Here is a 13,865-nt window from a genome sequence, read left to right on the forward strand (position 1 = left end):
GACTACTTCACTAATTTATCCTATAAAGAAAAATATCTTTAGCAACAATTAATAAACGGTAGTAATTTAATTGTCATTAAAAATATGTTTGTAGCATTATCTAACACTCTTTATATATGTTCATAAAACTTATAGCAACACTTATCCAAAGATAATAGAATAATGGCGATAAATATCTTATCACTCTTTATAAGTACGGACCAATCTATATAAATTTTAACCGACGTCACTTGGAGCCATGACAACCCACCCATATACATGGATCCGTCCCTAGTTACAATAGCACCGTACCTACCTTGTAATAATCTCGATAGCATAAGCAAGAATCCTCTATCGAATATATCTCTTCCATAAACAAATGGCAAGTCATTGGGAATTTCACAGATAAACAATATACAAGAAAGAAAAACACAAATAATTTTAGATTATGATTAACACTTGCGGTATGAAATGAAAGAATGTGGTCCATTCTCCTATAATAATAGAGAATAAACTTAATGAATACTATATTTGTCGAAGTAGTACACCTACGGCATTAAATATTTTTTGTTACTTTTCTCTTATAAGAATGAATGTTTTGTGAATGCAACAGGTCCATGAATTATATCGGAGTAAACAGAAATTCTTAGTTGGTTTAAAAAAATGTTCTAATTTGACTTGATATTGAATTTGAAAGTAAATTTTATTTTGTCATAATTAAAGTTATGTTAAAATATAAAAATGTTAATTTAATGTTGCAGTTTTAAATTTACTACGTGGAAAATTGAGATTATAGCGTTGTAAAAAAAACGTCATTCTTTTTAAAATGGAAAAGTAGAAGTGTCAAATGAGCAACTTAAATTAAAACTGGAGATATTTAAAATGAGTTAAAATAGAAAACGAGTTGAATTATGACCCGTCCAAATTTACGTTAGACTCAAATGTGATAAAAATCAAATTGGCCATGACCTGTCAATTTGATGTTTTTATTTTCAATGATTTTAACATGTTATTTACCTTTTATAAATACAATTTGAATTTCAACTCTATAATATTATTTTTTGTTAAAAAAAATTACATATGAACATATAAATCTTTAAAGATATAAAATAGATATTAATTCATAAGAAACATACATTATACAAATATAAATAAATAATCTTAAAACGGATAAAAATAGAGATTAAATTAGGATCTATTTGAAGATCCTTTGAAGTATATTAAGGTTTGAATGAATTAAGAATGACTAAATTTAAATTGAAAAAATTACCCAAATACACATCTTTACCCATAATTATTTTGAAAAAATTAAAATAATTCGTGAGTGGCACCCACACTTACCTCCTTAGGTGGGCGAACCAACACATCTAAACCCCAACATATACCAATAGTTCAACTATAAATAATATAACAATGAATTGAAAGCGGTGATAATAAAGGATAAATTAATAGTATAATTGGATCGGAGTGTCACATTCCGACACGGTATTCTTGGATCGGAGTGTCACGTTTCGACACGGTATTTTTGGATCGGAATGTCACGTTCCGACACGGTATTCTTGGATCGGAGTGTCACGTTCCGACACGGTAAACTTGGTATTAGAGCGTTAAGTTCGTTGATCTCATCACACAAGGACAAGTCTAGTAGAGTCTTGCGGAACGGTAAGGGGACGCCTTTACTTTTCTTCGAGAAGCTATAGGACTTTAGGAAAGCTCATTTCTTTCTTTCTTTCGTGCTACTACTTGAATCCAATTGGTATCTAGGTGATACAAATTGGTATCTGAACTTCTTCACTCTATTTCAAATATGGGCACTACTAGAGTATTTAAAGTTGAAATAGCAACAACAGAAAGAAAAAAAAATGTCCTTAGAAATAGATATATTTTCTCGATCGCAAAATGTGGTGGTAGTCTCATGTCGAGTGTCGGTTAATAAAGACACTACTATGACTTCATAGAGTGAGGGTATATTCGAGAAAGTCATCGATGCTTACTTGGTTAGAGTTAGGAAGTGTGTTATTTTGTTATTGAATTGATCTAAGAAGTAAAATAAATTGTTTGGTCTAGAGAGAGAACATATTCAATAATGTTTTGCAATTATTCAATGGGTAGAAATATGTGGGCTATTTGGGTACGATATTATGGACAGGTATGATGTGTTCTAGTAAGGTATCTAATGGACTTTCATGGTGTGACAGTACTAGGGTTATGTGGAAACAGGTACGTCGATTATCAAGTATGAATACTAATTACTAAAGGAGTTACAAGTTGTATGACATGGTCAGATAATAAGATTTAGTGTTGCATTCACATTTGAGAAACCAACTAGTTTATTACTACACGAACTTAGATTGAGCATTATTTTAAAGGAAAATTTTAGTGGTTGAACATTATTTTAAAGAAAATCTTTAGTGGTGGATCTTTGGTACAAATATTAACATAACTTAAACTGTGCAATGTATCCTGAGGGTTTTGAGTGAGGACTGATGGTTTTATCTTAAGCTTCAAAAGGTAGATTAATACTAGCATGACAGACTTATAGGGAAAGAAAATCCTAGTGGGTATACTTTGGGTGAAGTAAAATGAAGATTTTAGTAAGAAAATGAATACAAAATTTGTTAGTCCCTTCATTTTGATTACTATATCTGAGTTTAAGGTGTCATGTTGAGGAAAAAAATTTTGACTTTGTGGTGATGAAAAGGGCTTACTAATACATGATGGTGATAGGAGTAAGTGATGGATGGTGACGGAGATGCAAATTATAGAATACAAATTATTGGTCAAATAAATTTTGTATGGTGATAAAAACTTGCGAGTATCTAAGGTTGATATTTCTACTATTTAGTGAGTAATGTGGTTGTATGATAAATTTTAGGAGATTTAGGGCACACTCGGATATAATTTAAAGGAGCTGGAATCATAACTAAAATAAGATAAAACTTGTGGGATGTGTAGCCTTAAGAAAAATAAGTGAGAGCAGAATTATTTTCTCTGATTGTAAGAACTAAAAATGTATCTTCGAAGGGATCGAGAATTGGGTTCAAAATTGCGTGATTTCATCTATTTTGTTTTGGTTAAGGTAATAGCATAACAGGTTAATCCGCTTGGTTAAAAGCTATTGAATAGAACTTAAGAGAGAAGTGTACAAACGTTCAACTTGAGTGAGATGATAGGTTCTGTTGTACTGTTGAATTTAGAAATGAGTAGGGTTGGATTTTTAGTGAAGCATATGGTATGGTTGGTGGAGAGGCAATCAATGATAAGCTAAGATAAGGTGATTCGTAAAAATCTTCAAAGTATAAGCAAATGTAGATAATTAAGGGCATTGTGTTACACAATTGGACTTATAATTCAAATTATTTTTTTTTGTTATAAGTCTGAATTTCTGGTGGTATATTTTGTCAAGGTATGAATTAGTAAGATGAAAAACAATTGATTGCATCGTTATTGAGCACGTGAAAGAATTTATGCATGCTTTGGACCATAAAGTTGTTACTTTTGATTGTTAAAGGATCTAAGGAAGGGTTTACCCTCGGAGTTTTGATTTAGAGTGTGAAGTAAAATGTCATGGATTATTAGTAAAACATGAGATCGGTAAGCAAGCTAGATAAACAAGAGTTTGATATATTGAAGGAGCGAGATATTTAGAATTTGCACCATGAAAAGAATTTGAGAAGAGTGATAGAATAAGACCTCTCGCATAAATCAATGGGGTGTAGTTGATGGTTGTTTTAATTTTTGCCTATGAGTTTAGATATAATTGTGAGATGTGAACTAGTTCGGTACAGACTTACTAGGAGTTTATCATCGACTTCTAAAAAAAAGAGTTTTGGTTTAGGTGACAAATAATGAGGTATGAAAATTTTAGTATTTTACAATGAGGTTAGATTGCTCAAATTAGGATAGAAGACTTAAGAATGATGTAAAAGGTGAGATATAATTCTACATGGTTATTAATAATAAAGTTGGGTTAATACTACTCTATTGATGGGACTTCATAGAATGTTAAGGTGTGTTACATGGACATTTGATGGTTAATAGAGGTTATGAGCTTATAGTATACAGAATAGTTTGAGTGACAAAGAATTTTCCTAAGTTTTGGCATGATATATATATTGGTTTAAAATGGTACCTTAAGCATGGTATGTGAAAGTGATGTAGAGTTGACTTTGGGTGTGATTTAATAGTTTTGTCTCAATGAAAAGGTACTATCACATTTGAAATTAGTGCTATAGGCCTTATTTGGGACTCGTATCTGTCAGGAAATGCTTAAATAGAAAGAGATAGCCATAGTTTGAACATGTATTTGATAAGCATACTTAGATACTAATGATAGTTTGAGAGTAAGGTAGATGATCGATGTAGTTATACGTTTTGTTATTATTAAGAGTGTTGACTTCAATGAATGTGGAGTTTGATAAACCAAGTATGTGTGCAATTATATTAGAGACATTCTATGAGGGGAGGTGTAGATCTCTAGTTTTTGATACTATTGAGATGAGACAATGGGTATTAATATTTTGGAATAATCATTGAGATAACTATCCATTCTTGCCTTGCCTTCCTTTGATCGTTCGAGGACGAACGATGGGTAAATTGATATCTATTGTAACAACCCGTGTAGTCGGTTTGGGCACTAGAAATTTTTATGTTAGAAAATACTTTCTGATAGATTTAAGTGGGTGTTTTGGACTATTCATAATTATAGTTATGAAATTGGTGGGGTAGTTTTACTAATTTATTTAGTTAATGGTTAAGAAATAATATTATAATTAATAGTGGGTCACTTTTATCACTATTATAATTATATGAGTATAATAATTAGGGTAACAAATAATCTGTAGAAGAAAAGAGGAAAAAAGAAGAACACTGAGAAAGACGGCTTACCTGTTCAGCTACATTAAAGATTAAGCGTGGATTCGTTTAGCGGTAAGTTTCTTTATAAATTCGTAACATACAGATTGGTGGAAAGAATATATTAGTTCTTGTAAAACTATAAATGTTCAGGTGTATGCTAAATTTCTACGAGATAGGTTTAAGTCTAATTGTTGATTAAAAAAGTTAGGCAGCCATTAATCATTAATGTGTAAACAAATTGGAAGATTAAGGTATGGATGTGAATGTGGAAAAACTTACTGTCACTGGGTTGGCACCAGTAACTTAAAATTTTTAGACATTAAAATATTTTATACCTTATTATATGTTATAATTTTATACATTGAAGTATGAAATTAATTATGGTTGGATAAGAAGGTATTAGATGAGAAGAATTGCTAAGTTGTAAAATTGGGTTAGACGTTTTGCCACTAGAGTTCGAAACCAGTGCTTGATCTTGAATTAAACTGCGTATCATCCTCTTATAAATTGAGTTTAGTATATTAAAATAGGTAATTAAATGTTAGGTGTATGGAATTATTTATATTTCATTAAAGTTATTTTAATTAGGGGAACTAAGACCTACCCTTAGTTTGAACTTTAGGAATTTGATTTTATAATTAGGTGAGTTTTTAGGTCTAGGCTAAATATAGAATAATCTGAGTGTTTATAGACTCGTTAACTTACAAATTATGCATATATATACTTGATAGATTGGAAAGGTTCGGAGGCAATAAGGAAAGGAAAGGCATTGGAGAAGTAGTTACTTGACTTCAATTCTTCGGTGGACGTAGGTTATGGTTTATGCTATTTGATAGCAAACTCTTAATAGTGATTGATATGCCTGGAATGATATTGTGAAGTTCTCTATGTACTTGACTGTGTGATTTGGTTGTGTGGTTTGTGATTGTTCTGAAATCCTGAGACCATAGAATTTATATTCTCTAATCCTATCTATCGAAGTGATGCCTTGAATAAAGAAGGCTTGATGAAAATAATATAACAATGAATTGAAAGCGGTGATAATAAAGGACAAATCAATAGTATAATTGGATCGGAGTGTCACGTTCCGACACGGTATTCTTGGATTGGAGTGTCACGTTCCGACACGATATTTTTGGATTGGAGTGTCACGTTTCGACACGGTATTCTTGGATCGGAGTGTCACGTTCCGACACGGTATTTTGGATCGGAGTATCACGTTCCGACACAGTATTTTTGGATCGGAATGTCACGTTCCGACACGATAATATTGAAGGAAAATATGGTAAATTAATGGAAGTTATTCAATCTCAAAGAACTCAACTCCCAAAATGGTTTGGTTTGGAGGCATGAGTCCTCATGTGTGATCTTGATACCGTTGACTTAATAAGTGCTTACTTTATTGTTATTGACACTTGTTCATGTTGTTTGTTGCTTATCACATGTTAAGTGCTATAGTTGAGTTCATACTATTATTCTTTGTATATTAGTTACTATTTTGGGTTGACCGATGATACTTACTCAGTACATGTTGCCTCGTACTGAGTCCTACTTGTTTTCTTCTTTGTTTTCCTTTTATGAAATGCAGCGAGTGTACCTATGACTTCTGATTTCCCTCAGCTCTAGCCAGCCTCCCGCATATCAAGTTAAAGGGTGAGCTATCCATTAAAGCTCGTGTTGGATTCTCTCGGTCACGACATGATGTCCTATACTTTCGGACACATACCATTTTATTCTTTATTTTAGTGTATTCGATATTCTTAGACATAGTATTGGAGATTAGATGTCCTTGATGTGATGACTATCAGATTTTGGGATGATAAATATTAAACTTTAGAAACTTATTTAAATTGGTTGCTTAGTATCTTTTGGAGCTTTCGCATTATTTATATTATTTATAATTGAAGTATTGGTATATGTTGGGGTTTAGATGTGTTGGTTCGCCACTTAAGGAGGTAGGTGTGGGTGCCATTCACGACCCGTTTTGGGTCGTGACAAATTCTCTTTCGAATAAATCACTTCCCTCTAGACTATCTTGTCGCTAATACATCTCCGGATCCTATCTCTGTATTTAGATGCCGTATGCCCTCTCTGTTACACCCCTATGTGACAGAGTTTAAAGAATTAGAGAAGTTGAATTATTAGTGAAGAGATGGAAAAGGAACAGCTGAGTATTATGCCCATTACTTCACAGGTTGTAAGAGGGCCTTGAAAATTGTCGTGAAAAACGACAATTTTACATAATTCCAAATATCCCCATGTGAAATTCTTCCTCTTTACTACTAGCTTATCTTCTCCCTCTCTTTATTTGAAGTACTTTGTGTCAGAAAACTCTGAGAACCTCTCACAATGTGGGAATCAGAAAGTGAGTCTGTTAGTGGTAGAGACTATGGAAATGGTGTTCTCAACAACACCAAACATGGGGTCAAGACTGATGGTTTTGAGCAAAAAGGACAGTCTTGGTATGAACTTTTTATTACTTTAACTTTCTCAAACATAATGTAATGTGTCTGTTTTTTCCATTTAAATGTGTTATTATTAATAGGTATGTAGCAACTGATATTCCCAGTGACCTTTTAGTTCAAATTGGAGATGTTAGTTTCCACTTACATAAGGTACATACTAAACCTCTCCTCAATGTCTTACATAAATAATTAGATGACTAACTGATACTTTTTTTTTCAAAAAAAAAAAAAAGTATCCTTTGCTTTCTAGAAGTGGAAAGATGAACAGAATCATATATGAAACAAGGGATGAAGAATTGAGCAGAATAGCTTTAAATGACTTACCAGGTGGATGGGAGGCATTTGAGTTAGCTGCAAAATTCTGTTATGGAATTGCTGTTGATCTCACAGCAACCAATATCTCCGGTTTACGATGTGCAGCGGAGTACTTAGAAATGACTGAGGACTTAGAAGAAGGCAATCTAATATTCAAGACTGAAGCTTTTCTAAGTTATGTCGTTTTATCATCATGGAGGGACTCTATACTGGTGTTGAAGAGTTGTGAAAGGTTATCACCATGGGCTGAAAACCTTCAAATTGTTCGAAGATGCAGCGAGTCAATTGCATGGAAAGCGTGTGCCAATCCAAAAGGAATAAAATGGCAATACACTGGCAGACTACCTACTAGTGTTTCCAGCCCTAAATGGAATGAAATGAAGGATTCCAGTCCGAGCAGAAACCAGCAATTAGTACCCCCTGATTGGTGGTTCGAGGATGTCTCTATTCTCAGGATTGATCACTTTGTCAGAGTCATTACTGCTATTAAGGTAAAAGGCATGCGACATGAACTGATTGGTGCTGTTCTTATGCACTATGCTACTAAATGGATCCCGGGGCTAATTAAAGAAGGATCCGGATCGTTGGATGATTGTAGCAACAGCAGTACTAGTAATGGCAGTAGCAGCAGTAGCTGGAAAGGAGGTCTTCATATGATAGTGTCAGGATCTAGAGAGGAAGTACCAACTATTCAAGCCAAAGATCAGAGGATGATTATCGAAAGCCTAATTAGCATAATCCCACAACAGAAGGACAGCGTCTCGTGTAGCTTCCTTCTACGTCTTTTGAGAATGGCAAACCTGCTGAAAGTGGCTCCAGCACTTGTAACAGAATTGGAGAAACGAGTCGGGATGCAGTTTGAGCAGGCTACCTTAGCTGATCTACTCATACCGTCTTACAATAAAAGTGAGACATTGTATGATGTTGATCTTGTTCAGAGGCTTTTGGAACATTTCTTAGTTCAAGAGCAAACAGAAAGTTCAAGCCCTAGTAGAAGTTCATTCTCTGATAAGCATATGCATGATGCAAATCAAAGGGGTGCTAATCTCAACGCCAAGATGAGAGTCGCAAAGCTTGTAGACAGTTATCTCACTGAAGTATCCAGAGATCGAAACCTTTCCTTGACAAAATTTCAGGTCTTGGCTGAGGCTTTACCAGAATCAGCAAGAACTTGTGATGATGGATTGTATCGTGCAATTGATTCGTATCTTAAGGTACTTGATTTTTGTATCATTATTTCCTGAAGTTACCTTTGTTGAGCCTACATTATTTGCTAGTGTTATTTGTAACCTAATTTTTCAAAAACTTACTATGTATACACCATGAGTACAGGCCCATCCAACTCTGTCAGAACACGAAAGAAAGCGGCTCTGCAGGGTGATGGATTGCCAAAAACTGTCTATTGATGCTTGCATGCACGCTGCTCAGAACGAAAGGCTTCCACTACGAGTAGTGGTGCAAGTCCTCTTTTCTGAGCAGGTAAAGATCAGCAATGCAATATCCAGCAGTTCACTGAAAGATGCAGGAGAATCTCATTACCAACCCCTAGTATCAAACCGCAAAACATTGCTCGAAGCAACACCACAATCATTTCAAGAGGGATGGACTACAGCCAAAAAAGACATCAACACTCTTAAATTTGAACTCGATACTGTGAAAGCTAAGTATGTTCAACTACAAAATGACATGGAAAACTTGCAAAAACAGTTTGATAAGATCACAAAACCAAAACAAGGATCGGGTTGGACTGCAGGATGGAAAAAGTTAAGCAAGCTCACAAAGATGACACATTTAGAATCGCAAGAAAACAGTCCACACGCCCCAAATGCAGAACCGACAAGGAAGACCCCGAGAAGATGGAGAAATTCCATTTCCTGATCAATCCAAATGTTATAGAGAAAAGACTACCAGATCATACACAATACTAAATTCTGTGTGTTCGAAATTCTCAGTTTCTTTCCTATCTAAGAGAGTAGTCAAAGGGTTACTTTTAATTTACTTGATTATAGCATCAACTCATTCCTAGCTTTTTGGTGTTTGTTTTTTCTGTATGATTTGGTTTTCGAGAGTGAAGTGAGAATATATATTGTTGCATATATAGTTTCCCTGACATGCAATGTTGCTATTTGTGTTCGACTTTCAAACTATGACAACTTGACAAGACAATGTATCACCCTTAGTCAAATCAAGTGTATGTGTTATATTCTAGGTGTTTTGTATGATTCTCACAAATGTGGGGACCTGGTCTCTGTCAGAGTGATCTCGTCCAGATACAAATGGGGTACAACCGTAAAAGCTGTCATGTTAGGTGATAGGGAAAAAGTGCAGCATCCTATACCAATAAGAAGAGCGGACAAAATTGTATGTTTCAGTATCTCACAAATGCAGAGACCTGGTCCCTGACAGATTTCTCCCCATCTGATACATAATGGTGCACAACTGTAAACCTGTCTTGTCAGTGGTAGGTGAGGCGCCAATGTACTGAACCAATCAGAATGAAGGAGGTTGTTTGTCCAATGGTTGATACTTTCAACATAACAAACAACATATTAAGTTCATTCAAGAAGAGAGAGAGAGAGAGCACATCAATTCTTTGTCAAGAACTCAAGCATCAAAGAACGCAGCAAGGGACCTGATCCCGAAAAGTCTGAGCACGAGAAAAGGATTAAAAGACAGCTGCCAAAAGCTGCCAACTCTGAGAGGTTGGTGCACAACTTTTCACGACAGCAGGTTCTCAGCCAATAGCCTCGTCCCAAGAGCTTGTGTCCATTTGAATATAGACCCTTCTCCAACAACACAAACACAAGTTTTGGCAAACAAAATTCTGTATTTCAAAAATCCAAAAGCTCAAAAAGCAAAGGCCATCTTCAGAAGGATCATCCTAAGAGCAACAGGGACCTGATAGAGCTGCAAGCTACCTAGTTGTTTTAGGATTATTTCTTCCATGCTTACATTGTAGATCTGTTCCTACTCTATAAAGGATTCAAATTCTTTGTTTAGTTGAAAAGTCTAAGTTAGTTGAGTCAAACTAATTTAGTGGACAACCTTGTGTGTTGCTTAGTAAAAATCCTAAGTCATCCGAAGCGTGGTGATTTAGTGGGCAACTTGTGTGTTGCTTAGTTGAATCCTAAATTGTCTTGTGGTGATAGCTTAGTGGGCAGAGTGAGATCTGCTTAGGCTCTTCAGCAGTAGAGTTATTGCTTGGTTGTGAGATTAATAGCTTTTTTTCATGTTGTTGTAATCGGATTTCACTTTTTCTTGTGAAGATTAGTGAAAACGGTTTAAAATCTTGTGTGACAAGTCGTGGTTTTACTCTCTTGAGCAAGGAGGTTTCCACGTAAACTGTCTGTGTTGTGTTCTTCATATTGTTTAATCTTCTGCAGTGTTTTTGCTGTGTCAAAGGACTTGGTCCGTTGACTGGTAGTGGACACACATATTCTAACAGTATGTATCTTGATTTTCACATCCCTAATGGTGTGTTGCTACATTAAGGAGTGGTACTGATCATTACTCATCTAGACCATGTCTTTTTCCTGATTTAAGGAAATTGGACAAGTTTTCTCATTTTCTATCACATCTCTGTTAATCTGAAAAAATAGAAACTAGCTATATATGGAAGATATTGAAAACAAGGAATTGAATTGACCTCCAACAAAGAATGTTCTGAACTTATCTATTCCAATTTCCAAGAATAAATGGCCCATGATTGATGATAGGGCCTAAGGTTATCTCCTGAACTTTATTTTAATCTACAAATATAAAACTTTTTATTTTTTCAGACAACTAACTTTTCTATTTTCGTTCTTTAAAAAGATTCTTTTTTTCTCTCCTTAATATTATATTACTAGTAAAATCACATGCGCCTCGACAAAAATTTAATATCACGGAATTTATAAAATAATATTTAAAACCTATAAGTTACTAAAACTAAAACATTACAGTATCTTACAAACAAGATTATATAGTAACAAACATTAAGCATGTTAAGAAAGATGATAATTATAACATCTTATCATTTATCCTTCAATCAATCATCTTAAATTTGATGTTATAATTTATCTTTTTGCTTTCAAGAAGTGTTAATATTTGATGTTATGATGAATCAAATAAACATCAGTTGAAGATATTAAATTTTTTAATAAATAAATAGTCATTGTTGAAGGGATAAATAAATTTTAAAAAGACTGAAAAAGTGAATTTTGTTTTTAATTCTAATGTGTAGAAAGTTCAGTCATACCATTTGCTTTACATATATCATTTTAAAGTTCCTCATTTAAATGTATCATAAGTAATTATTAAAAAAAATTAAGGGGAAAATGTATCATATAGGACAAATGGACAATAATTCAACTTATTATATATACTTGAAAGAGAAAATATTAGGGAAAATGCACAAGTACTCCCTCAACCTATGTCCGAAATCTCAGAGACACACTTATACTATACTAAGGTCCTATTACCCCCTGAACTTATTTTATAAGTAATTTTCTACCCCTTTTTAGCCTACGTGGCACTAGTTTGAAAAAAAAGTCAACCATCGTTGGGCCCACAAGATAGTGCCACATAGGTCGAAAAGGGGTAAAAAATTATTAATAAAATAAGTTCAGGGGGATAATAGGACCTTAGTATAGTATAAGTGTGTCTCTGAGATTTCAGGCATAGGTTGAGGGGGTACTTGGGCATTATCCCAAAATATTACATAAAACTATTAAGTTTATTTGGGTGTTTTTTTAATATAAAGATTTTCTTTCTTTGTCCCAAATTATCACTTTATATAGCTTTCATATGATAAAAATTGTGTTTTCATATTTTTTACTTAATATAATATTATATCACAATCACAACAATTATCTAGATCATGACCTATTTTTTTTCTAAATAGTGCTAAATCTAAAGATGACCTATCGAAGTTCTAAATTATTGTTGTGGTAAATAAATTATTATGTTATGTTTTGTATTGTATTTTATTTTGTAATTAAATTATTTGAGAAAATGGTCTACCCCCCCCCCCCCCCCAATATATTACTCAATTCTCAACTATACACTTATTTTTTATGGGAGTCCTATTACCCTCCTGAACATTTAAAAAGTATAATATATACCCCCTTAAAAATTCACACCCAAATTTATACAAAAAGGTGAAACTGCACGCGCCTTTCATGTAATATTACATTTTTTTTTGAAAAAAATCATTATTTTGTAATATTTCATCTATATTTTCCTCTTTCACTTTCACTTTCACTTTCCTTTCCCATTCCTCTCTTATTTTGATCGTGACAAACTAATTTTACAAATTTGAGGATGCATTCTACGATCTTAATCTGTATTTACTTGAATGATGCTATAAATCTTCATCAAAGTGCTTATTTTTTATAATTGAACAAAAGCGAGTCTGAATGGGTATACTTAGTCGTGGAGCTTGATTGCCGCCATTGTCACGCCCCGATTTACCCCTGAGATGCGGAAACGTAACCTAGGACCACAAGTGATCCCAAGATAACCCTGCTGGCATGATCATGGGCATAGTAACGAAAATAAACAAAAGCGGAAGCTAAATCATAATTAAATCTGTAAAGATGGGGAATACCCATATTCTATAACTGAGATATTTGAAAACAATGAGTTTAATACAAAGAAAATATAAACTCAATACTAAGTTGAATCTAACTATGTCTGAAATAAGCCTCTAAACTGGACTAGAAATACTAGGACAAGCCCCAGCTAAATCTAGCAAAAACTAAAACTAAATGACTAAAGATTGAAATGAAACACATAATGTTGTCCTCGGAGAATGATGAATCACCACTGAATATGCTAAACTAGAGATCAGAATCATTCTATGCATGATCTGGATACTGAGAACCTGAACCTACATCACGAGATGATGTAACGCACGTATGCATCAGTACTTGAAAGGTGCTGAACATGTAGGATAGAGAAAACTGAAATAAAATATAACTGAACAAACATAAAAGCAAGTATAATAATTTGACATGATAAATTAAATTCTGAATATACTAATAAATGGTTAATGCAGAGAGTTTGACTAATCTGAGGGAGCTACTAATAATCAATAATAAAACCACATACACTAAATGTGGATTCCGATGTATACGCTCCATCGAGAGGACCCAATATACCCTGTCAAATGTATGAAGGCATGCTGGCGTGATCACCAAACTGATTGCCAATAGAGGGGACTTACAACCTACTTGGCTAGTAGTTCTGGGACTAATTGGGTACACTAAA

At 33.9% G+C, this 13,865-nt stretch overlaps 1 protein-coding gene across 1 annotated transcript; it reads left to right on the forward strand.

The window, feature by feature from the left end:
* Positions 1-7,066: 7,066 nt before the first annotated feature.
* LOC101267854 (root phototropism protein 3) lies at positions 7,067-9,726 on the forward strand. Its single transcript, XM_004248746.5, has 4 exons — positions 7,067-7,298; positions 7,382-7,451; positions 7,535-8,830; positions 8,949-9,726. Exons 1-4 carry the CDS (start codon positions 7,186-7,188, stop codon positions 9,492-9,494), a joined length of 2,025 nt encoding a protein of 674 aa, XP_004248794.1. The 5' UTR covers positions 7,067-7,185; the 3' UTR covers positions 9,495-9,726.
* Positions 9,727-13,865: the final 4,139 nt, after the last annotated feature.

Source organism: Solanum lycopersicum, chromosome 10, assembly GCF_036512215.1.
Source record: "Solanum lycopersicum chromosome 10, SLM_r2.1".
NCBI lineage: Eukaryota > Viridiplantae > Streptophyta > Magnoliopsida > Solanales > Solanaceae > Solanum > Solanum lycopersicum.